The sequence below is a fragment of the Cervus canadensis genome, chromosome 1 (genome assembly GCF_019320065.1).
Source record: "Cervus canadensis isolate Bull #8, Minnesota chromosome 1, ASM1932006v1, whole genome shotgun sequence".
Lineage (NCBI taxonomy): Eukaryota > Metazoa > Chordata > Mammalia > Artiodactyla > Cervidae > Cervus > Cervus canadensis.
Window position 1 is genome coordinate 36,580,347 of NC_057386.1, and position 24,836 is coordinate 36,605,182.

Consider the following 24,836-nt stretch of genomic DNA (forward strand, 5'->3'; position numbering starts at 1 on the left):
TCTGGTGGGCAGAATATATTTAAAGAAATGTAAAGTCGTCACTTTTAAGCCATCAGAGGTTCACAGCACATCATCTGGTACAAGTACCCAGGGGGACTTGCTAGAATGAGGACACAAGAGACTTGTACTATTTTGATAGAAACAGACTTCCAAAGTGTGAGAACATTTTTTTTTCTTCCAATCTCCTTCACCTCCAAACACTACCCTTTCCATCACCTTCTAAAATATGTGTCTAAAATATGTGATGTGTCGGGGGTGTTGCCCACCTGGACCCATCACACACGAGCCTTCCTGGCTCTGCAGACACTCTGCCCCACCCTCACCCCCGACCCCGGCCCAGGGGCAGAGCCAGTCAAGACACTGGCAGGCAGCAAGGACAGGGACAGGACTTGGAAGAGGAGAGACAGAGAGAAAGGAGGCCTGGAGAGGAACGCCAGGCTCCTGCCCCTACCCCCTGCCCCGCGTCCCCCCCTCCGGCAGCTAGTTATTTCCCTGCCCTGGGTCCCCGGGCCTTACCTTCCCCAGAAAGTGCCTGCGGTAGGCCCTGGCTTCACCCTTGCACTCGAGCTTGTAGCCAAATGTGCTGGGACTGAGGCTGTCCTCCTCCTCATCCTCACAGATGCTGCTGCCCAGGGAGGTTGGTGTGCTCACGTTCTCGGGGTCCTCAATCCAGTAGCCCCCAAACTGGGGCAGGACGATCAAGGGGTACGGGCCTCCCTTCTCCACGACCTGGAGGCAGAGGGAGGTTCTGGCACTGCAGCCTGCCCCGGGGTCTATAGAAGGAGGGGAAGGGTGCCGGTGGGGTGTCCCTTAACCTTCCAACCGCTCCAAGGAGGGGATCCCATCTTTGAGGCCAAAAGCAGTAAAATGAACCCCTCATTTAAGCCCTGTAACACCTCCAATTTCACTGACCCTGGAGCACCAGAGGTGCAAAGCTTTGGCAGATATCTTCAATTTAAACATGGAAAAGCTGAGGTCACAAAGGGGATAATGGAAAGAGACCTCAGGCCCTCAAGTTCCAGGGTCAGGGTTCTCTCCCACATGGGGCCGGGCAGGGACCATCAACATCATCACCATCAGCTCCCCCAGCTGTGCCCCAGAGACAGGACCCAGAGCTGAATGCAGCCAGGGGGCTCCTACCTCATCGATGCTGGGGTACGGAATGTAGTCATCCTGCAAGACAAACCAGACAATGTCACCATTCATCCCCGCAACACCCATCAGGTTTGCTCACTGTTTCCATTCCCCTCTCCCACATTGGGGAGGTAGTGGGCTGGGGGCCTGGCAGACTGCAGCAGGGCCTTGGGAAGATCAGCGGGCAGAAAACCAGACAGAAAAACAGCCTAGAGGCAGCTCTGGAACCTGGCTTGAGTTCTTCCCCAGAATGACAGAACCTGAGTGCAAACACTGCCAGCTGAAGACGCAGTATGCAAAGCGCTGAGGCCCACACTTCTGGTGACCCAGTTGCTCACCCTAGGAGGCTGTAATAGGAAGGTAACCTCTGGTCCCATCCAGCCCCCTCCAGGTAAGAGGGCTGCACCCCTGGACCTGGGCAATGAAAGTTGAAGCTGAGAGCTGATGCCTCTGGAACCTGGAGCACAGAGTCTGACACCCCTACACCCAGCATGTGGTCCATTCGCAGGAGTGGGTGCAGAGAAGCCAGGCTGAGCCTCAAGCCTTGTCTCCACCCCAGTCCACCCAGAAGCTGCCCCACAGGCATCAAGCCAGGGCTCCCCTTGCTGCCCACTGTGCCCCAGTCAACATGGTGTGGTCACTGAAGTGGCTCATGGTGAAAATCTGAGGGAGACAGCTAAGATAGCAGAACCCAGCAAGCCCACTGTGTCCCCTGCCTGTCACCCGCCCAGCCCACCTTGTTCTTCTGGGGTCCCGGCTTCTGCTCTTCAAGCTTGATCCCCTGCAGAAACAAGGAAAAGAGGATCCATGGAAAAGCAAAGGTCACAGAAGACGAGCCAAACAGAGGAGTCTACCAGGAGCAGCTGCCTTAGCTGGCGGTTAGTGATAGCAGCAGCAGCAGCTGGCGTGTGCTGGGCCCTCACACATTCAGGCCTCACAGCAGCCTCCGGCAAGGCAGCAGGTTAAGAGCATGGGCTCAAGCCAGATACAGGGGTTCAAATCCCAACACTGCCACTTATTATGACCAGATGACCTTGGACAAATCACAAAACTCTCTGGAGCTCAGTGTTCCAATCTGTAAAATGGGAACGAAAATGGCACCTACTCTTGTGGTGAAAATTAAATGTTGAGAACGTGTTGAGCCCTTGGAAGAGTGGTCATTATATGGTAAAAGCTATAGGTAAACAGCTTTTTCATCTTGGTGCAATTTTTTTTTTTTTTTACTGCGCTGGGTCTTTGCTGCTTTGCATGAACTTTCTAGTTGCAGCAAGCAGGGGTTAGCTGACAGTGGAATGTTGTGGTCTTTGTTGCAGAATATGGGCTTTAGGTGCATGGGCTTCAGTAGTTGCAGCACTTGGGTTCAGTAGTTGTGGCTCATGGGCTTAGTTGCCCCATGGCGCGTGGGATCTTTCCGGACCAGGGATCAAACCCATGTCCCCTGCATTGCAAGGCATGTTCTTATCCACTGTACCATCAGGCAAGACCCACTCTAGCACTTAAACATCTCCACCAGGCTCTCTCAAAGCCAACAGGTGAGGGGTGAGGGACGGGAACCTGCATCTTGGGGTGTCGGCACCCGCAGGCTGGACCTCATGCCACACCAGCTGCACCCCTCCCGGGTGGGAGGGGCCACAGCTGACAGGCAGGTGGCCTGGTCCTCACTCTGCTGCTGTCTTACTGTCAGTGACCCTTGACGAAGCTGAGCCTCGTGCAGTTTCCACAGCTTCAACTGCGAAATGAGGATTCTAACACCCACCCATCCATCTCACAGCGGTGTCATCGCAAGGGTCAGGCACGTTCACTGGGCCTGGATTAAAGGGCAGCATCTGCAGGTGTCTGGAAGATGCTCTTCATGGCCAGTGGTGCCATGTTCTGACTTCTGTGGGTTTTGAGGGGGTGGGGTACATGGTGTTCCCAAGACTGTTTGAATAAATTCCGACAAGGGTGTGAGATGCTGGGACACGTTGGGACACGCAGGTCCCTCTGGAGAGAAGAGCGTCCTGCAGCAGCCCCTGCCCGATCATAATAACACAGAGCAGGAACTTGACCATGCACGGCGCTCCCTCCTTCAGTCCCCTCTGAAAACCTGAGCACCTATTTACCAACACGGAAACGAGGGCCCTGGGAGGAGGTTCCTGGAGCTGGTGGGTGTGAGCACTCGGAGGTGAAGCTGGGCCGTGGGTCTACAGTGCAGAGCCCTCAGAGCCCAGGACCCCTGCTCACTCACTGGGTGGATTTAGACTCGGGCTTCTCCGGACTTGGCGGGGCTGAGTCACCTGCAGCGTCACCCAGGAGGGCGTGGGGAGGGCCCCTCCCGCTCGACAGGGCGCCCTTTCTCCACATGGGGAGAAAACCACCTGAGTGGACAGCAGTCCCTGACCAGGGAAGCAAACTGGGAGGATGAAGAGAGGGGTGATGTCAGGAGTTGGTCTGTTTGTCCTTTGTTAGTCATCCCTGCCTGGAAACAGCCCCGAGCAGGTGAGCAAACCTCCTCCCGTGCCCTCCCGCATGACAGAGCCGCCACCCAGCACTGGGCCCTCTCCAGTGTCAGCCTTTGCTATTGTTGTTGTTCAGTTGCCAAGTCATGTCCAACTCCTTGTGACCCCATCGACTGTAGCACACCAGGCTGCCCTGTCCTTCACCATCTTCCCGAGCGTGCTCAAACTCATGTCCATTGAGTCGATGATGCCATCCAACCATCTCATCTTCTGTCGCCCCCTTCTCCTCCTGCCTTCAATCTTTCCCAGCATCAGGGTCTTTTCCAATGAGTTGGCTCTTCACATCAGGTGGCCAAAGTATTAAGTGCTTCCAATGAATATTCAGGGTTGATTTCCTTTAGGATTGACTGGTTTGATCTCCTTGCTATAGGTGTCATGATTATGGCCCCCTCCCTCATCCCTGGCCATGTGGACACTGAGGTTCAGAAAGGTAGAATGACTTGACCAAGGATGTTCAGCTAGAGAGTATCAGATAGAACTTGAACCCAGGACTGAAGGGATCCAAAGCTTCTGCACCTTGTTGCTTCAAAGGATTGAGCTCTCCTTCAAATCCCTAGACTCTCGGTCAGGGAGGTCAGGAGTCCTGGATCTTAGTCTCAGCTCTTCACAACCCTCAGAGCACCCTGGAGGCTACAATACTCGTGGCTCTGTCTCCACACCCGCAGCATGAAAGACGGCGTCCTCACTCAAGGACAGACTCCAGCCACACTTCACACCAGCAACTTCCCCACATGACTTTCAGACACATGGAAGAGCTGGAAGCTGTGGCCCCTCGGAGGCTGGGGCCCAGTGGGCACTTGGCAGAGGCCCAAGCATTGGGAAGTCTGATCTCAGCCCCAGGTAGTCTCAACTGAGATGAAACTGACCAACCAACCACAGGGGTCAGCCACCTGCCATGGAGACAGAAAGGAAGCATAAAAACCAGACCCCTGGGAATTCTCTGGTGGTCCGGTGGTTAAGACTCTGAAGTTTCACTGCAGAGGGCGTGGTTGCATCTCTGGTCAGAGAACTAAGATCCTGCAAGCCTCGTAGTATGACCAGAAAAAAATAAAACAGACCTCCTGCCCTTGACAGGCTCCCAATCTAGCTGAGAAGACAACTCAGCAGCCTTGAAACAAGAGAACGATGCGGTCAGTTGAGTGGGGCTGGATTCTGTGCTCAGAGAAGCCCTTTGTGGGGAAGGCAGGGCTAGGAGGAGGGAAGTGGGTAAAGGGTGAGGGGTGAGTGGATTGCAGGAGCAACCAAAGAGAAGGCAGGGCAAGCTGCAAATTCCCCACCAGCTTGGCAGAGTGCAGAGCGGGACTCCAGGGATTGAGGTGGAAATCCCAGCTTTACTTAATTATATGCTGCCTCCCACCACTCACTGTCAAGGCCAAGGCCCTCCCTGTTTCCAAAACTTGACTGTGAGTTCCCTAAATACATATAAATTAGCTTGTAGTCCACACACTGCTGGGCACAGAAGGGGATTTTAATAACTTGCTTGTGATAATAACACAACCACTAATAATAGTTTTCCCTTAAACCATCCCTATCTCTCCCCACCGTTAGGGTGGCAACCTGGCTTTCCCATGAGGACCATGCTTGATTGCTTGCTGGTGGCAGTCACCCTCTCAGCAGCTCCACCTGCATCTCGGGCTGACTGTGCGCACTTCATTTGCCTCCCTCCTACAGCTTCCAAACCATCACTACAGAATCTTCCTTCCTGGAGCCTGGAGCGTCTACTTAGCCACCATAACATAGTGGCTAAGCCTTCTGGCTCCAAAGCTACAATAATAACTTACCAGCCCTTGAATGCTTTATTTAATAGCTCTGTATCTTGGTTTTCTCATCTGTGAAATGGGGATAACAATATACCTACTTCCTGGGGGACTTCTCAGGAGGAAATGACGTGACACCTATCAATCTCTGAGCCCAGAGAAGTGCCTGAAATGTGTAGGCTATCATCAGCATCTTCTTCCCATCTGTAACTGTTGTTTCTCATTTCATCCGGACAACCATGTGAGTGGGTATTTGCATTCTCATTTATAGAAGCTGTGCTATTGTGATTTATGAGAAATATTAATATATATTTGGTACAGCCACCAGGCCCTAGGGGCTCCCACTGGCCAAATCTAAGACAACTTGAGCATTAAAATAAAGATTTTATTATAGAGACTATAAACTACAGTATAATCAGAATCCATGAATCCATACCAATGAGTGAATGGATGAATGGATGGATGGATAGATGGACAAATGAACAAATGAACGGAGAAAAGGGAAAGCTCTTTCTGATTGTAGAAAGCCAACTATAAACGTAGGAAAAACCTAAAACCCTTGGCATTTCCTAGGTGCTAAGACCAATGGAGCATCTATGGAGCATCTCTTTTTACAGCATTTGAACCTTTGTCCTTCATTCCTGAAATAGCTCCAGAGCCAGAAAGGAGAAAGGGGCGTCTTAAGTTTATGTTAATGAGGTAACTTCTGGGAAGCCCCTAAGGATGGGAGCTTGTTGAGAGGGGAACCAACCCTGATTAGAGGGTTGGAACTTTCAGCCCCACCCCTAACCTCCAGAGACAGAGGAGAGCCTGGAGATTCAATCAATCACCAATGGTCAATCATTTAATCTATCATCCTGTGTAAAGAAGCCCCCACAAAAACCCACAAGGACGGGGCTTGGGGGATTTCCTAGCCAGTGAACACACACTGTTCCCAAAGAAGGCATGGGAGCTTGCATCCCTTCCCACATACCTTGCCCACGGTCATTCTTCCATCTGGCTATTCCTGAGTTATCTATTTTTATAATAAGCTGTTAACCTAGTAAGTCAGTGGGTTTCCTGAGTTCTGTGAGTCGCTCTAGTGAATTAATGGAACCAAGGAGCGATCATGGGAACCTCTGATTTATAGCCAGTGAGTCAAAACACGGGTTTTGGATCTGGATTTGTAATTGGGGTTGAAGTCAGAGGAGGGAGGTCTTGTGGGACTGAGCCCGTCACCTGTGAGATCTCCGGGGAGACTGTGTCAGAACTGGGTGAAATTGTAGGGCACCCAGCTGGTGTTGATGAATTGTTTAGTGTGGGAAAACAGCCACGCGTTTGGCATCAGAGTGAGGCGAGAACAGTGCTGTGAGGCAAAAGAAAACAGGAACCAGAGGCTCAGAAAAGGGTAGGAACTAGTGCTAGCGAGTGTTAGAAGCAGGATTTGAACTCAGGTCTGTCTCCTACTTGGCTGCTCTGCCTCCCAGACATGAGACGACTCCTCTAAGAAGGGGCTTTCTTTCTGACCCATTCCAGGAACGACGAACCCTCTCAAATCCTCCCCACATCCGCCTGCCCTGCTGGCAGGTTCTGTTTATCTTCTCTCCATCCTTCAGGCAGGAGCCATTCCAGAATCCTGTGTGCTGTTCATGTGGACATGACCTCGGCTGGCCCAGGCCATCAGAACTGTGAGTGCTCTCTTCTCTGCCCTCCCTCCAAGGACCCAAGTTTTGCCCGTGGGTTTCTCCTGGTGTTGTGTCCTGAGTGTCCTGTGGCACTCCCACCCGGGACTTGCCCCACCCCACCCCACCCCGACATTGAGGATGCTTACCTGCATCTTCTCCAGCATCTCGAAGAACTCTGCTGACTGAAAGATACAAGCAGGGCAGAGAGACAAAGACAGGGCGTCAGCCAGGAAGCAGAGAGAAAAAGTCTCCCTGCTGACTGTCTGGAAGCTCAACCCGGGCTTCCCCAGGGATGAAATTCATTTGGATCAAGAGGAGATAATTTGATTTTGCCTTTGCAGGGCTGGAAGGGCCAGAACACCCCATACAACGAAGCACGCCCAGGCTGGCACATGGCCCTGGAGAGAACAGTCACTCAGTCTCTGTCAAGAGGGAGGGGCCCCTGGGAAAAGCCGAGGTTTCCCCAACGCTTGGAGACTCACCCTCCAGCAGCATTCGTGGTTGGGATGCTTTCAACCCACAGTGGAGCCAAGATGTCCCACACAAACAGATTTCCAAGTTTTGTGGCAACACACAGCCCCTTCTGTCTTCTCACAAAAGTCTCACTTAGAATTCCAGCATACAAAACCAGTTAAAGCATGCTGCTCCGGCCAAGACAGCTGTGGAAGCTTGCGCCCCTGGTGGGTCACCTCTGCCTGCCTGTCCCTATCCGCTGTCCCCAAGAGACATTTTTGGGAACCCGAGAACTTGAGAGCAAAGCCTGAAAACTGCAGCCTCCAGGAGCCTGGATGGGTTATTTTTAAAATCATAAACTATGTAAGTCCAAAATTTTAACCTACTTTGGTGCCAATTTTGTAAACTCCAGATAAGACCAAAAAGAGAAAAAGAAGGTGGAATGGAAGGGCGAGGGGCTGAAAGCTGTACCCTAACAAAATACAGGCAGAGGTTCCACCAGAAGTCCCCACTTCCCATTCTGGGAAAAGAGCTCTACTTTCTTCTGGGCACTGGCAAGCCCTGAGTTAATCAGCACTCAGAATGGACAGCCCCAGATGAATAGGGGACAAAAGAAAGCAGTGAAAAGGAAACAATGTCCTTGTCACTTCTCCACTTCAAGGTAGGGCATCCATCCTGCCTTCCTCTGCAGACACTCACAGGCCAGAATTGCCTGATGCCCCTGTCAGCCTCCACATTCTCAGAAGACAACCACCATGGAAAGGATGCTTGTGGAGTCACAGGCAGAAACCTGGCCCTGCTGCAGACTCCAAGCGACCTCTCCCAAGCTAAAACTGGCCCAGAAGAGGCGAAGAGTCTCCAACTTCCTCAAGCTCAGGTGCCAAGGTCTGGAAACCCCACATGTAAATGTTCAGGGTTGAGAACAAGCTTAGGGCACCCACATCAAGCACCTTTGACCAGAAGCAGCCATCAAACACCCAGCTCTCAAATCTATCCTTCCCATTTGCTCTGTGGATTCTTACCAACTCCAGTCTCCAGGATACAAAGAATGATAAACATAAAGAACTTATGGAGGGACTTCCCTGGTGGTCAAGGGGTTAAGAATCCACCTCCCAGTGCAGGCGATGCAGGTTGGATCCCTGGCTGGTGAACTAAGATCCCACATGCTGCAAAGCAACTAAGTCCATGCACCCACCGCAATTACCAAGCCTGCACACCACAACGAGAGAGAAGCCCTCAAGCTGCAACAGAAGACCCGCGTGACACACCAGAGCCAAATAAATACACACAAACAAATAAACACACGGCACAGCCAAATAAATAGATAGTTTTTTTTTAAAAGAACTTATACAAATTAGTAAGGATAGAAAGATGAGAAGAAAGAGGATAAGAAGATAGAAACAATCAATATTTTAAATACACAGACCTCTGACCCAACAATTCCTCTTCTAGAACATATACTACAAACACACTGACACATGAACACAAAGATAGACACAATAAAATGGTTATTGCAGCATTGTTTGTAACAGCAAAAAAAAAAAGTGGAAACAACTTAAACATCGATCTACAGGAAACTGGTTAGAATACGCTACATAGAATAAAATACAAATACTATGGGAAGCCATGTGTCAATAATTTAGATAACTTAGATGAAATGGGGACTTCCAAGGTGGCTCAGAGAGTAAAGAATCTGCCTGCAATGAGAGGGACCCAGGTTCAATCCCTGGGTTGAGACAATCCTCTGGAGAAGGGAATGGCAACCCATTTCAGTATTGTTGCCTGGAGAATTCATGGACAGAGGAGCCTGGTGGGTTACAGTCCATGGGGTCACAGAGAGTGGGACACAACTAAGCGACTAATACATATGCAGATGAAATGGACAATTCCCAGCAATCACAGGCTACCAAAACTGACTCAGGAAGAAACAGAAGATCTAAGAAGACCTATAATAAATAACAGAGGTTGGATTAGTAATCAAAAAACTACCCACAAAGAAAAGCCCAGGTCCAGATGGCTTTAGTTGTAAATTCTACCCCTTAAAGAAGAAGTAATACTAATTCCTCCCAAACTCTTCCAGGAATAGAAGAGGGAACACTTCCCAACTTATTTCCTGAGGCTAGTACTACGCTGACACCAAAATTAACATCACAAGAAAAGAAAACTACAGACCAATACAGCTTATGAAAATAAATGCAAAAATTCTCAACAAAATTCCAGCAAACTGAATCCAGCAACATAAAAGGAACTACCACTTCAGTAATTCCACTCCTAGGTATATATCCCCAAGAGAAGACAAAACATACATCCACTCAAAAACTTGTACACGCATGCTCACAGCAGCAGTATTTGTAATACCCCCAAAAGTGGGAATAACCCAAACGCCCATCAACTTTTGCATAAAGATTATAGTATATCTATACATTAGAATATATTCAACCACTAAAAAAAGAATGAAGTCCCGGCACATGCATGGCACCGCATGGATAAACCTTGAAAACACTATGCTGAGTGAATGGACACAGACATAAAAGGCTGCATATTATGTGATTCCATTAATATAAAATGCCCAGAATAGGCAAATCTATAGAGACAGAAAGTAAATTTGTGGTTGCTTAGGGCTCAGAGAAATGGGGGATTTGGAAGCTAAAAGATACAAGGTTTCTATTTGAGTTGATGAAAAATGTTCCAAAATTGATTGTGGTAATGGTTACACAATTCTGCAAATATACTAAAAAACATTAAACTGTACACTTTAAATGGGTGGCTTTATGGTAAATTGTTCAAAAAACTGCTCAATTATTCGGAAAGAAATCTGAGGACTTCCCTGGTGGTCCAGTGGTTAAGAATTTGCTTACCAACGCAGGGGACTCAGATTCAATTCCTGGTTGAGGAACTAAAATCCCGCATGCCTCGGGGCAACTAAGCCCGCACACCACAACTCCAGAGCCAATGCCTCAACTAGAGAGAAGCCTGCCTGCCACAGCGAAAGATCCTGAATGCTGCAACCAAGATCGGATGCAGCCAAAATAAATATGTTTTGAAAAGAAAACAGTAGTTCCATATTCTAACACAAGATGCTCTCCAAGATCTATTAAATATCGGGGTGCGGGGGTGCAATTCAGAACATCACAGAGAATGTGACCCCATTTTAGTAAAAACAAAACCCAAAATTATTTATAGGTATGTATATAAATGCATAGAAAATAATACAAAAGAATATACCTCACACTGTCAAAAAGTTATTATTACAAGAAGAGGGAGAAAGTAGGGAAGGGAGTTCTGCTTTATATATGGGATGCTTCAAAAGCATGTAGACCTACATTACTCACATAGTTCAATTTCAAAGAAATAAATTTTGTAAAGGAAACAAAAATATGCAAAGGACTCAATTTGCTCAAGGAGAAATATAAAATGACCAATGAAACATGCCCTGCCTCCCTAGTTATTAAAGTAAGATAATAAAATAACATCTTTCACCTATCAGATTGGCCAAGATTAAAAAGAAAATTCAGTGCTGGCAAGGACTATAGATAAGTGTGTGCCTGGTATTTTCTGAAGGGCAATTTGGTACAATGTGTCCAAAGCCTGAAAAATGTTCAGGTATTTTGGTCCATAAACCTACTGTAAGGAATTTACACTAGAGTAATATTTGGGCAACTACACAAAAATACTGTATACAAGGATATTCGTAGAAACATCGCTTATGGGTTAAAAAAAAGTGGAAATAGTTGAAGTACACATCAATAAGGGAAAAATAAATAATACACAGAAGTATGCACATACAATAAAATAACTCTAAAAGGAGATCTGTACCAGTTATGCTGGTATGAAGATTCACGTCATATCGCTCAGTGAGAAAAGTAAGGATCAGAACAATATGGTCCCTCTTTAATTATTATTTACTTATTTATTTTTGGCCATACTGGGGCTTCATTGCTGAGTGCAGCCTTTCTCTACTTGCAGCAAGTGGGGCCTATTCTCTAGTTGCGGTGCTTGGGCTTCTCACTGCAGTGGATTCTCTGGTTAAGGAGCACAGGCTCTAGGGCACACAGGCTCAGTAGTTGCAGCTCATGGGCTCTAGAGTGTGGACTCAGTTAAGTTGTGGGCTTAACTGCTCCGAGGTACGTGGAATCTTCCCAGACCAAGGATTGAACCCGTGTCCCCTGCATTAGCAGGCGGGTTGTTAACCACTGGACCACCCAGGGAAGTCCTGACCCTTTTTTTTCCCAACATATGTATCTTCATGTGGATGTACACATCACTCTTGAAGGATATTTGCCAAGTTGAGTTATAGGTTAAGGATAATTTTTTCCTTTTTGCTTTTCAGTATTTTTTCACTTTTCTATAACAATTATAAATCATTTCTGTAATTAATCAACTGCAAAGACTTCAATACATAATCAGAGGCTCTAGCATGCCTCTCTTCACTTCCCCTAACTCCTGCTACAGTATGCCCCATCCGGCACTTTCATAAGATAACACTCCCAGAAACACAAGTTTTACAGCCTTTTGTGCCCACAGAAAGCCCCTGAATTCAGGCCAATTAATTTCCAGGTCTAATCATGACCCTGTGTGTTGTAGATAAAGAAACTCTCTTGAATCACCCCCACATCCAACATACCCATTGGTATCTATATACTCTGGCAACCAAAAAAACCTTAGGTGTGTTCTTACACAATGCTCTTGTGCTAGTTAGTCAATTAACCCCACACGATTAAACACTGGTCACTGGAAGTGCTGGGGAAGGGCCCTCTCCCAGGTGGCTCAGTGGTAAAGAACCTGCCTGCCATGCAGGAGACTCTGGTTCAATCTCTGGGTCAGGAAGATCCCCTGGAGGAGGAAATGGCAACCCACCCCAGTATTCTTGCCTGGGAAATCCCATGGACAGAGGAGCCTGGCGGTCTACACTCCATGGGGTCTCAAAAGAGTTGGACGTGACTTTGCGACCACACAACAACAACAGATCTTAATTATGAGACAAAACTACGCAGAGTGACGGTGCAGGTGACCAGTGGTTCAGAGCAGGCAGGCAGCACTCCTTGCTGGGAGGTAAGGGTATTAGTTCACCACCATGTAACAAACTACTCCCAAAACGTAGTGACTCGCAACAGTGTCCATGGGTCAGGAATTCAAACTGCTTCTTTGGGCAGTTCTGGTTCAAGGTTTCTCAGGCAGTTGCATTCAGGATGTCAGCAGAGGCTGAAGCCTTGATTGTGGCCAGGGGATCTGCTTCTAAGATGGTTTAGTCACAAAGCTGTCAGCAGGAGGGCCCAGTTCCCATCACACAGACCTCTCCTTTGGCTGCTTGAGTGTCCTTACAACATGGCAGCTGACCCTCCCCCACCCCAACCCACCCAGAGCAAGACAGCCAAGAGAGAAAGCACAAAAGAAGTTATAGTACCTTCTTCTATTCCTTATTCTAGTCCTTATTTTTATCTTATATTATCCTTATTCTTTATCCTATTCCTTATTCTTTATGGGATTTTTTTAATATTTATTTTTTTGTTTGGATGCTTGGGGTCTTAGTTGCAGCATGCAGGAACTTCCTTGCAGCATGTGGGATCTTTTGTTGCAGCACTTAGACTTCACTCTAGTTGTGGTGCACAGGCTCCAGAGCACACAGGCTCAAAAGCTGCAGCCTATGGGCTTAGCTGCCCATGGCAGGTAGGATCTTAGTCTCCTGACTAGGGATCGAACCTGTGTCTCAAGCATTGAAAAGCGGATTCTTAACCAATGAATCACCAGGGAAGTCCCTGTCCTATTCTTTAGAAGCAAGTGTCCATGACCAGCCTGCACTCAAAGGGATAGGAATGAGGTTCCACCTCTACAGGAGAGAAGTGTCAAAGAATTTGAGGTCATGTTTTAAAATGACCACATCAAGGAAGGCTTCTTGTAAGGTTTCTGGTTGCAAATGCAACCAGACCTTAAAAGATAAACAGGAATCACTTGATAGAGAAGGAGTGTGTGTTAGTCGCTCAGTCGTGTCCAACTCTTTGCGACCCCATGGACTGTAGCCCACCAGGCTCCTCTTGTCCATGGGGATTCTCCAGGTAAGAATTCTGGAGTGGGTTGCCATTGCCTTCTCTGGGGAGGGATCTTTCCAACCCAGGGATTGAACCCGGATCTCCTGCATTGCAGGTGGACGCTTTACTGTCTGAGCTACAGGGAAGAAGCCCTATAGCGAAGGTGGGGAGGGCGTTACAGGCAGTGGTAACAGTGAGGGCAAAGCTGAAGGAGCATGGTGTGTACTCAATGAATGGTGCGTGGATCGACTCGGCTGCCCAAGGCCTCTGGGTCAACACCCAGAAGCTCAGACTGAAAAGGAGGGTGCAGGCCTGAGAGACTCTGAATACCAGGAATTTGGGCTTAATCTGGAAGGTCCTGGAAAGCTACTGAGGTTTGCGTATGGTAGAAAGACTGTCTCCCTCAATATCTGTGGGGGATTGGCTCCAGCATCCCTGGGGATACTGAAATCCAAGGATGCGCCTTATAGAAAATGACACAGGGACTTCCCTGGTGGTCGAGTGGTTAGAATTTGCCTTCCAATGCAAAAGACACAGGTTCCATCCCTGGTCCGGGAAGATTCCACATGCCCCGGGGCAATTAAGCCTGTGTACCACAACTACTGAGCCTGTACCCCCCACAGCCCATGCTCCAAAAAGATAAAAGAAGCCAATGCAATGAGAAGCCCATGCACCATAACTGGAGACTAGCCCCTGCTCACCACAACTAGAGAAAGCCCACGAAACACTGAAGACCCAGTGCAGCCAAAATTAAATAAAGAAAGAAAGAAAAATTTTTTAGGAAAAGAAAACAGCGGAGCACAGCTGCCCCCTTTTCCCACAGGTTCCACCAGCTGGGGATCAAAATCAAAATCGTTGGTTGAATCTGTGGATGCAGAACCTGCAGATACAGAGGGTCAACTCAACAGGAGGTGGTACAATCCAGTGGTCAAACCCAGGTCTGGAGAGTGGCCGACATCCTACAGACTGGTTTGTATGGCACAAGGCATGTGATTCAATTTCTCTTACTTCCCTCACCTGAAAGCAGAATCAGCCCCTGCCTTTCAGGGCTCACGTGAAGCTGAGGTAAGAATATGAACAAGAAGTACCAGAGCCTGTCCACGGCTTTTGCTGTTGTTCTGTCACTAAGTCATGTCTGACTCTTTATGACCCCATGGACGGCAGCACACCAGGCTTCCCTGTCCTTCACTATCTCCTGGAGTTAGCTCACATTCATGTCCATTGAGTTGGTAATGCTATCTAACCATCTCATCCTCTGCTGCCTGCTTCTCCTCCTGCCTTCAATCTTTTCCAGATCAGGGTCTTTTCCAATGAATGGGCTCTTTGCATCAGGTGGCCAAAGTGTTGGAGCTTCAGCTTCAGCATCAGTCCTTCCAATGAATATTCAGGGTTGATTTCCTTTAGGCTTGACTCGTTTGATCTCCTTGCTGTCCAAGGGACTCTCAAGAGTCTTCTCCAACACCACAGTTTGAAAGCATCAATTCTTCGGTGCTCAGCTTTCTTTATGGTCCAACTCTCACATCCGTACATGACTACTGGAAAAACAGCAACTTCTATAAGGAACTTCTATAAGAAAGCTCACTCAGGAAATAAACTCTGTCCTGCTGGGAAATGATCTCGTACCTTTAGGTAGTTAGCTTTTCCTTTTATTTTCATGAAAATTTTTATTTAATTTTTGGCCTAGCTGTGCAGCATGCCAGATCTTAGTCCCCAACCAAGGATCAAACTCGTGCCCCCTGCAGTGGAAGCAAGCAGTCTTAACTACTGGAACACCAGGGAAGTCCCAGCTTCTCCTGATTAAGCTTTTCTTGACTTCATCCATCTTCTCAGAGGCAGTGTGTTTCGATTACTGTTAAAAATGGGTCTACTTCCTGAATGAAGATGCTCCATGGCCTCAGCTCTGGCACAGGTGGGGAGATGAAAGGGCTGTGACTCACCCTCAGTCCTGAATAACGCACAGGATGGACAACTGCGGCGTGGACAGTGTCCAGGAGCAGAAATCGGCCAGTGGCAACTCGGCCTGGGCTGACCTGGCCCCACTTCATGGTGACTTGTTGAACTTTCCAATGGGATGGTGCCAGCCTTGGCAAAGAGCAAGCCTCCTTTTCTACCCAGAAGCAAGGTGACTCAGGCCAGTCTGGGACAGCAGTTCCAGTCCCACCCTTGTCCACACCCCCTGAGACTGCTTCACGAAGCCAAGGGCGTGCAGCAGGCAAGCAATAAATGCTGAATGACTCACTGGCATCATTCCCCCAGGCCATTCAGGACAGAATGAAGCCCTGCCGGGAGCATCCTTCACAAGGGGACACCCCTCCATCAGTTAGCAAGAAATGTAGTTCGGCCTCCTCACCAGTAGCAGTGGCCCAGCTGTCTAATTTATTATTAGCAATAGCCATCACCACCCAAATCTGAGCAGAGGCCAGCTTTCCCCCTGGGCTCTGCCTTAACAGCCAGTAGAGTAGTCCATGAAATAATCACCGAGAGCCAGTGCCCAGCCAAGGAATCCACAGGCTGGGCCCCAAGGCTTTGTCCAGGTCAAGCCGTGTCCTCCCACCTCCCCATATAGAAACTACCTGAACTTTCCCCTCTCCTTGCGGGGAGAGGGTCAGAGGAGGTCCGAGGTAACAGGGGCAGAAGAGAAAAGGGACTGCAAGGCCAGTCTTGAGGAATCTTCCCTGCACCCCTCCTTGTTCACTCTGGTGCCAGCCACCTGCCCAGGTGGTGAAGAAGCAAAAGCAAAGGAAGAAATTCAGTACAGGAAGGCCACCGCCCCATCTCAGCACCCTGGGCCCTTCCTGGGGACAGGAGTGGCCTGGCCTACCTCCCTCTGGTCCACAGCAGCTCTACACGTGGACACAGCCTTTCCTGGCAGATGGGCGGCCACCTGTTCTTTCCTTCTTACAGCATCACAGCTCGGAGGCCCCCACCAGCACATTCCCCCCTCTTTCCTCCTCCTCTCGGAACCTCGCTGGAGATGTAACACCCACTGCCATCCATCTGCTGCCCACCGGATCCCTGCTGGTGGTCCTGCCCTGGCTCTGGGCTCCTCTGCTCCCCTCTTGCAGGCAGGCTGTGTTTGTGTGTGAGCAGCCTTCCTACACTCCTGCCCAGGAGGTACCACCCACCTACTGCTCACACACAGGATGAGGTCGTGTGAGTGCCTGAGCCTTGCAATGGGGCTCAGAACTGCGCCAACTCACAGGGCCATGGTCGGATAATGTGAGCCAGTCTGCAGAGCCAAGGATGGTACCCAACACAGGACTCACTCCATGCACGGCAGCAGCGACTGTCTCCTGATCCAGCCTCAACGCAGGACATGCACGAGGAGGCCAAGTCACGTTAACAGCAACCGGAAGGGCTAAACCAGACAAGGATGGAAGACAAGGTGTCTTCCAGCCCACAGGGGTCCCACGAAAACAGGATGGAGATGATGTCGGGGGTGGGGGAGAAAACAGGGGTCTGAGCAGGTTTCTCATCCCACAGGGAAGGAAGACATCACTAAAGAAAAGGATTCCTGCAGAATTTCATAGGGATTTTTGGAAACTTGGAGAGCTGGGAGCCCAGAGCACACACCCCGTTGGGAACCAGATCAGATGTGTCCCAGGGCTGCCCAACCACACTACACACGAGGTATCCTGGCTCAGCTGCTGGCTCAGAGGCCCCTATCTACAGGACAGCAGGATGAGGGCCAGCTGGATGCCAGCCTGGCTGCTGAAACCTGAAGAGGAAGGCAAAGGATGGCCCACGAGAGCAGAAAGCCCTCGAGGGCAGGGCTTGATTATTTTGTTCACTGCTATATCCCTAGGTTTACAGCTGCCTGGCACAGAGTAGATGCCCAGGAAACATTTCCTGAGTGAATGACTTAAAACCCTGCCCTGCAAGATGAGAATGAAATGGGCAGAGGAGACTGTGCGTGACTGGGGCTATCTCCTCAGGATGGCTAGAGTCAGGGCAGGACAGGCCAATGCATGTGCTCCTAAGCGCTGTCTCTTCTCTGACCACAGACTGCACCCCTCACCCTGGACAGCCAACAGGTGTCCCCAGTAAGATCCATCCAGACACAGGTCCCATTCCAAGCAATCCCCCCCCCTCCTCTCCCCGGTACACGCTTCATGCTTCTCCTTCCCTGCTTTGGTCTCCCTTCCCACCATCTCACGCTGAACACAGCTCCTTGGCTGCCGGAGTAATGCAGAGGCACAGCTTCAACTATGTCAAGTTGGGCCAGGAGCCTGCAAGACTCTCTATTACCTATGGCAATGGGGATACAATGGAACCATGCGAAGGACCTATTAAAACCCAGGTTCCTGCCATCACCACCCCCACCACCACCACACTGCTGCCAAGAGAATCTGCATTTCTAACACACCCCCATGTAATACCGATACTCTTGACCAGAGACCACACTGTGAAAACCACTGACCTAGGGAATTATCATATTTAATGCAGAGGGGGTGTGAAAGGGACCAAACTGGCCAGAGCAGGGATAGGACAAGGAGAAGTGGGGGAGGATGGCTGGTTTTTATAAGACATCTTCAAAATTTGGCAGATTCATATTTAAATCTGTGAAAGAGGATTTGAAAATGCAAATGACTACAAGTACCAGGCAAGTAACAATAAAAAATGAAGAGATAACAAGAGATTGGATCGGTAATCCAAAACCTCCCAACAGAGAAAAGTCCAGGGTCAGGTGGCTTCATGGTAAATTCCAGCAAACATTTAAAGAAGAATTAGCATCAATCCTTCATAAACTCTTCCAGAAAAAGCAAAGAGGAAGGAACACTACTTAAGTCATTCTATAGGCCAGCATTACCAAAACCATACAAAGAAACCACAAGGAAACAAAACTACAGACCAATATCCCTGACAGACACAGATGTAAAAATTTTCAACAAAATACTAGCTCATCAAACCCAACGGCATGTTACACGCTGTTTCCAGGTGGGATTTATCCCAGGAATGCAAGGTTGGTTCAACATAAGGAAATCAATCAGTGTAATACATCACATTAATGGAATTAAGGGGGAAAAAAAACACAAAATCATCTCGATGCAGAAAGAGCATCTGACAAAATCAAATGCCCTTTCTTGATAACACTCAGAAAGCTAGGAATAGAAAGGAACTTCCTAACATGATGAGGGCTTTTTTTTTTTTAATCCATAGCTAACATCACACTTAATGATACTGAAAGCATACTGCAAGCTTTCCCCCTGAGATCAGGAACAAAGAAGGATGCCCACTTTCTCCACTACTATTCAGCATCCTGAAAGTTCTATCTGGAACAATTAGACAAGAGAAAGAAATAAAAAAGGAAAAATAAAACTATATTTGCAGGTGACATGATCCAACATGGGAACCCAAAGAATCCACAAAAACACTGCTAGAGCCAATAAAGGAAATCTGAAAAACTGCAGAGTACAAGATCAGCACACAAAAGTCATTTGTACTTCTATACACCAGCAAAGAACAACCTGAAGAGAAAATTAAGAAAACAACTCCATTTATAAGAGTATCAATAAAATAAAATAAAATACCTAGAATAATTTAACCAAGGAGGTAAAGGATTCAAACACTGGAAACTAAAAGACATTGATGAAAGAAATTAAAGAAGACTTAAATAAATGGTATGGCATTCCTTGTTCATGGGTTGGAAGAATCAGTATTGTTAAGATGGCAATAACCACCCAAAGTGATCGACAGATTCAATTCAATCCCTACCAAAATTCGAGTTGGATTTCTTTGCAGAAATTGACAAGCTGTTCCTAAAATTGAAGTGGAAACTCAAGGAACTCAGAATAGCCAAAATATTCTTGGAAAAAAACTCACAATTCCCAATTTCAAAACTCACTACAAGGCCACAGTGATCAAAACAGTGTAGTACTGGCATAAGGATAAACATGTAGACCAATGGAAAAAAATTTAGAGCCCAGAGATAAATCCATGCATTTATGGCCAACTGACTCTTGACAAGGTCAAAACCAACAGACAGAGAAAGAACAGTCTTTTCAACAAATGGTGCTAGAAAAACTAGATACCCACACGCAAAATAAACAAAGCTGGACACCTGTACACCACACCACATCCAGAAAGCAAAAACTTAAACCTAAGAGCTAAAACTTTAAAACTCTTAGAAGAAAACATAGGGTTAAACTTTCACGAGCTTAGATTTGGCAATGTATTCTTAGACATGACACCAACAAGAAAGGAAACATAAATTATCGAACATCATTAAAATTTAAAACTTTTGTGTTTTAACGAACATTATCAAGAAAGTAAAAAAGACAACCAACAGAACGGGAGAAAATATTTGTAAGGCACACATCTGATTAGAGCCTGATATCCAGAATACATGGGCTTTCCTGGTAGCTCAGCAGCCAAGAACTGTCCTGCAATGCAGGAGACACAGGAGATGCTGGTTCGATCCCTGGGTCGGGAAGACCCCCTGGAGGAGGGCATGACAACTGAATCCAGTATTCTTGCCTAGAGAATCCCATACACAGAGGAGCCTGGTGGCCTACAGTCCTGAAGCCCCTGAGTAGCCATAAGCGTGCACATCCAGAATATATAAAGAACTCTTATAACTTAACAAAGAGACAAACAACCCTATTTTAAAATAGGAAAAGGACTTGAATAGACACTTCTCCAATGAAGATATACAAATGGACAACAGAAAAATGGAAAAAGTACTCCACATCATTAAGTTGTGTGCATGTGTGGGCTAAGTCCCTTCAGTCGAGTTGTGGGGAAATGCAAATCAAAACCACAATGAGATACCACTCTCACACCCACTAGGATGGCTATAGTCAAAAAATAGAAAATAACAGGTGCTGGCGAGCATGTGGAAAAATTGGAACCCTCATACATTGCTGGTGGGAATGTAAAATGGCACAGCTGCTGTGGAAAACAGTTTGGCAGTTCCTCAATAAATTAAACATAGAGCTGCCATAAGACCCAGCAATTCCACTCCTAGGTAGATACCCAGAGAACTGAAAACAAGTACTCACACAAATACCTGCACACGAATGTTGTACATTCGTACCCTGAAGAGTTGCACTATGTACACTTGCCAAAAGGTAGAAACAACCCAAACGTCCATCAACAATTGGACAGATTAACAAACTGTGGTGCATCTACACAACGGAATATCATTCAGCCATGAAAAGAAACGAAGTGCTGATACAAGCTACAAGGTGAATAAGCCTCAGAAAAACATCCCAAGTGAAAGATGGCAGACACAAAAGGTCCCATACTGTCTGACTCCATTTCTACAAAATATCTGGAATGGGCAAATCAATCTATAGAGAGAGAAAACAGATAAGTGATTGCCAGGGGCTGGAATTGGGCGGGGGTTGGGGAATGGAGAGCAATAGCTAAATAGGATTTTATTTGGAGGTGACAGAAATAGTTTAGAACTAGACAGAGATGATGGCTGCAAAATACCGTAAATACACTAAATGTCAATGAATTGTTCACTTTAAACGATTAATTTTATGTTGTGTAAATTTTCCCTCAATGAAAATAAGAGTTGAGAGAGTGAAACAATTGTAATGAAAGAGTGCACATCCCTTGCAAAAGGGGCAACTGCTGCTCCTCTCTGCCAGGCTGCAAGCAGGAATGCTAGCTTAATGTTACCAGAGTTTTCAACATTTCAAGGTAAGCCAGAAATCCAAATTTGTATGTAAACTCCCAACTTTTAGACATTGATAACCAATTCAAATTTTCTCTACATGGACCAAACAAAATGTGTCTGAGCCAAGTCAGTCCACAAGACACAATTTCCAAGCTCTGCTCTGTATAACAAGGAGCCACTGAATGTTTCTAAGCTGGAAAATGAGAAGATATAAGAAAAATTTAGGAAGTCCCAAGATAATCTCTGCTGGGTGCACATGATATGCCAGGCACCAGGGCACTGGATCAGGAAACATTACAAATGCTATCCTGTCAGTCCAGAGAAGGAGGGTTAGAGGGGTGGAAGGCATTGAGTGATTAAGCAACTTGCCCAAACTGAACACATTCAGGAAAGGCAGAAGCCAGATTCAGGTTCAGATCTATCTGGGTTTGAGAACTCCACATCTCACTGCGTGCCTGACAGACATCTCAGACTGAACTAGGCCCAATAGAACACTCATAAACTCCTTTTTTTTTAATCATTAACTCTTCCCCTCAAAAGCTTTCCTCCACCCTAGCCAGTCTTCCCCATTGTCCACCCACCCTGACAAAATCCCCAGGATCATCACTGATTCCTTTTTCCTCATTCTCCATACCCAACAGGCCTGCAGAGTGAAAGTGTTAGTCACTCAGTCGTGTCCAGCTCTTTGCGACCCCATGGACTATAGCCTGTCAGGCTTCTCTGTCCATGGAATTCTCCAGACAAGAATACTGGAGTGGGGTCCCTTCTACAGGGGATCGTCCCAACCCAGGGATCAAACCCAGGTCTCCTGCATTGCAGGCAGATACTTTACTTTATGAGCCACCAAGGAAGCCCCGATAGGCCTGAAAGTCCAATGTCAAAATATCCCCCAAGTCTGAGCACTTCTCAACATCACCCCTACTCCCATCACCTCTCACTGTCCCTCATCAGGACCAGGCAGCAGCCTCCTCGGCAGTCCCCGGCTTTCACAGCAACGCCTCCCTAACCAGCCCAGCCCCCTTGGACATCAGCCACACAGTCTTTCTGGAAGGTAAATCAGATGACACCCATCTCCCTCCAGTGTACCACTCCACACCCTGCCAAGGTCCAGGGGTGTCAGGACATCTCGGTTTGTAACAAGGTCACCAGGCTCATACCCTGCCACCCCTGTTCTGGAGCTACTGGTGGCTCAACCTGAGATTGGGGGACTTCTCCACCAACCCTCCAACAAGTATCCTATCACTCCCCACAATCCCTAACAGTCACAGTCCAGGAAGGGAAAGAAAGGACAGAACACAGCTCACCCACCCCCCTCCCTGACCCCCCGCCTGCCACATATAGATGTGAACGAGAAGACAGCAGTCCTGACCCCATGTTCAGCAGGAGGGGCACAAGGCCGGGCAGAGCTGGAAGAGAGGGATGCCCACAGAGCCTCCAGGGACAATCTGACTTGGCAGGAAGGGACCCTGACTCCCAGGCCAGGGGGAAATGTCACACACACCACTCCCAGGTGTCACCCTAACAGCCCCAAGGCCCTGTGACAGCACACGGTCCCCCGCCAGGGCCTTCCCAGGCACAGCACAGGGCAGGGACGGCTGCAGCCACAGAGCCGGCCTGCCAGCTCCGAGTGTCTGCAGCCGGGTGGAAGGAGGGCAGCCACAGTGTCCCTCCCTCTCCCGCCCTGGCACCCCACCTGGCAGAGCCTGCAGGTGGGTGAGGGTCCCCTCAGGCCCTCACCCGCATCAGGAATCCTTGACAGAGGAGCACAGACGTGAGGTCTGCCCGGTCTCACGCCAGGACCCCGCCTCACGCCTCCAGGCCAAGGAGGAAACGCTCTGGTCCCTGACTCTGCCCCACACCCCCTCCTCACCCCCAATCCCCTCTGTCCCGGGTCTCTCCTTCCCCGAGTGACAGGCGGCCTCCACACCCCACCAGGGGTTCCCTGCCAGGTGACAGCAGGAGTGATCGTCTGGCTCCTCCCTTGACTGGGCCACTCTGGGCAGCCGGTGTGGACAGGCATAGCCCCATAACCCGGTACACTCACCAAAATGTTCTTTAAGAAATCCATCATCTTCCACCAGTGCCTTCCCCTGCGAGTTGAGGGGCGCCCTGACTGTCTGCCTGAGCAACACTGGCTGCTAGCACCCCAGCCGCTGCTGCTGCTGCTGACGTTGAACAACTTCCTTAAGATCAAACAAGGAACTGCAGGACTTGGGTGTCCGCCCGGAGCTGTCATTCCACATTGACCGGACCTGACCTTTGACCCCTCCTTTGCCACTGTTGTTTTTCTGGGGAACCCAGAGCTGGTGGAGCCACCGCATAGCATATGTAGTGAGAGCAAGAGGTCTCCCCAGGGGAGAGGCGCCGTAGGTTGTCAGGGGAGACTCATTTGGGGGTGTTGGAAGCATTACTGTCCCCCCAGCCTTATCTTTTTGTTTAATTTCATTTATTTATTTAGGCTGTGCTGGGTCTTCATTGCCGCACAGATTTTTCTGTAGTTGCAGTGCCTGGGCTTCTCCGTGCAGGGGCTTCTCTTGCTGTGGAGCATGGACCCTAGGGCACGAGGGCATCAGTAGTTGGGGCCACGGGCTCTAGAGTGCAGACTCAGGAGCTGTGGAGCACAGGTTCCAGGTCACACAGGCTTCACTAGTTACGGCTCTGGGCTCTAGAGCAGAGCCTCAATAGCTGTGGTGCACGGGCTTAGTTGCTCCATGGCACGTGGGTGGAATCTTCCCCGACCTGGAACTGAACCTGTGTCTCCTGCATAGGCAGGCCGATCCTTTATCACTGAGCCACCAGGGAAGCCCCCTCCCATCCTCATCTTGAGTGACTTCTCAATGCTGCTGGCCTGTGATGTGTGACGGGAGACAGGACGGGGGCACAGGATGCTGTGGGACTCAGGGCAGGCCCCAGTGGCTTGGAACCTCAGTTTCCCCATCTGCGAATTAAGAAGTCCTATGTATAAGAAGAATAAAAATGAAGTAGAAAGAAAGCAGCTGCCTGCATCTTATAGGCATTCGCGTGGTCCCCATAGAGCCCCCGATCTCCTACTCAAAGATTTGAAGAAACAGCTAAAAGAGGAAGACGTGGTTCCTTTGTGGGTGGGTCTAGTAAGAGGGAGGGCATCCGCGGTGGCTCAGCCAGTAAAGAATCTGCCGGCCGATGCAGGAGACTCAGGTTCGATCCCTGGGTGGGGAAGTCGGACACGACTTAGCAACTAAACCGTCACCACCTGGGAGGAGGGAACAGAGGCATGGTGAACGGCTTTCTTTCACCAAACACTCTAGGTTTTGTTTTTTCAATCATTGTAAGGTATTACTTTGGTTTAAAATTTTTTTTAACGTGCCTTAAAAAAGAGAGCAGTCCTCACGTCTTGTGGCTATCCCACAAGAAAAATAAAAAATAAGGAAAGTAAATGGCTTGAGAAGACTTGTACTGCATCTACAGTCCAAGGCCCAGAGGCACCAAGCGCTGTGCTGTTAACAGAGGAAGAAACCAGGCCCCAGAGCTCAGTCCAGGGCTCACCTGGGTCTCGGAGTCTCTTCCAACACTAACAAACACATCACATTTAATATCCATCCATAGTCCTTGGTGCCCTTCCAGCTCTGGAAGCAAAGTAACGTCTCAGCTCAAAAGGAAGGGAATGAATTTTTAAATCCCTCAAAAAAAGGTGGCAT

The 24,836-nt window shown here is 48.5% G+C and overlaps 1 protein-coding gene across 10 annotated transcripts in view; it reads right to left on the reverse strand.

Moving 5' to 3' along the window:
• Positions 1-24,836, reverse strand: part of RAP1GAP2 (RAP1 GTPase activating protein 2) — a 216,698-nt gene that overhangs the window by 54,854 nt on the left and 137,008 nt on the right. For 7 of the 10 annotated variants that reach the window (XR_006271200.1, XM_043477970.1, XM_043477961.1 and 4 more), the window contains 4 exons: positions 7,200-7,235; positions 1,871-1,915; positions 1,141-1,173; positions 517-729 (listed from right to left, as the gene is read on the reverse strand). Coding sequence is in view for 9 of the 10 variants with exons in the window: in XM_043477970.1 (XP_043333905.1) it covers positions 517-729; positions 1,141-1,173; positions 1,871-1,915; positions 7,200-7,235 (327 nt within the window). In the remaining variant the exon portion in view is untranslated. Of the gene's footprint in view, positions 1-516; positions 730-1,140; positions 1,174-1,870; positions 1,916-7,199; positions 7,236-23,203; positions 23,284-24,836 lie in introns of those variants that run through there. The other 3 variants (XM_043477997.1, XM_043478006.1, XM_043477942.1) reach the window with 3 other exon arrangements.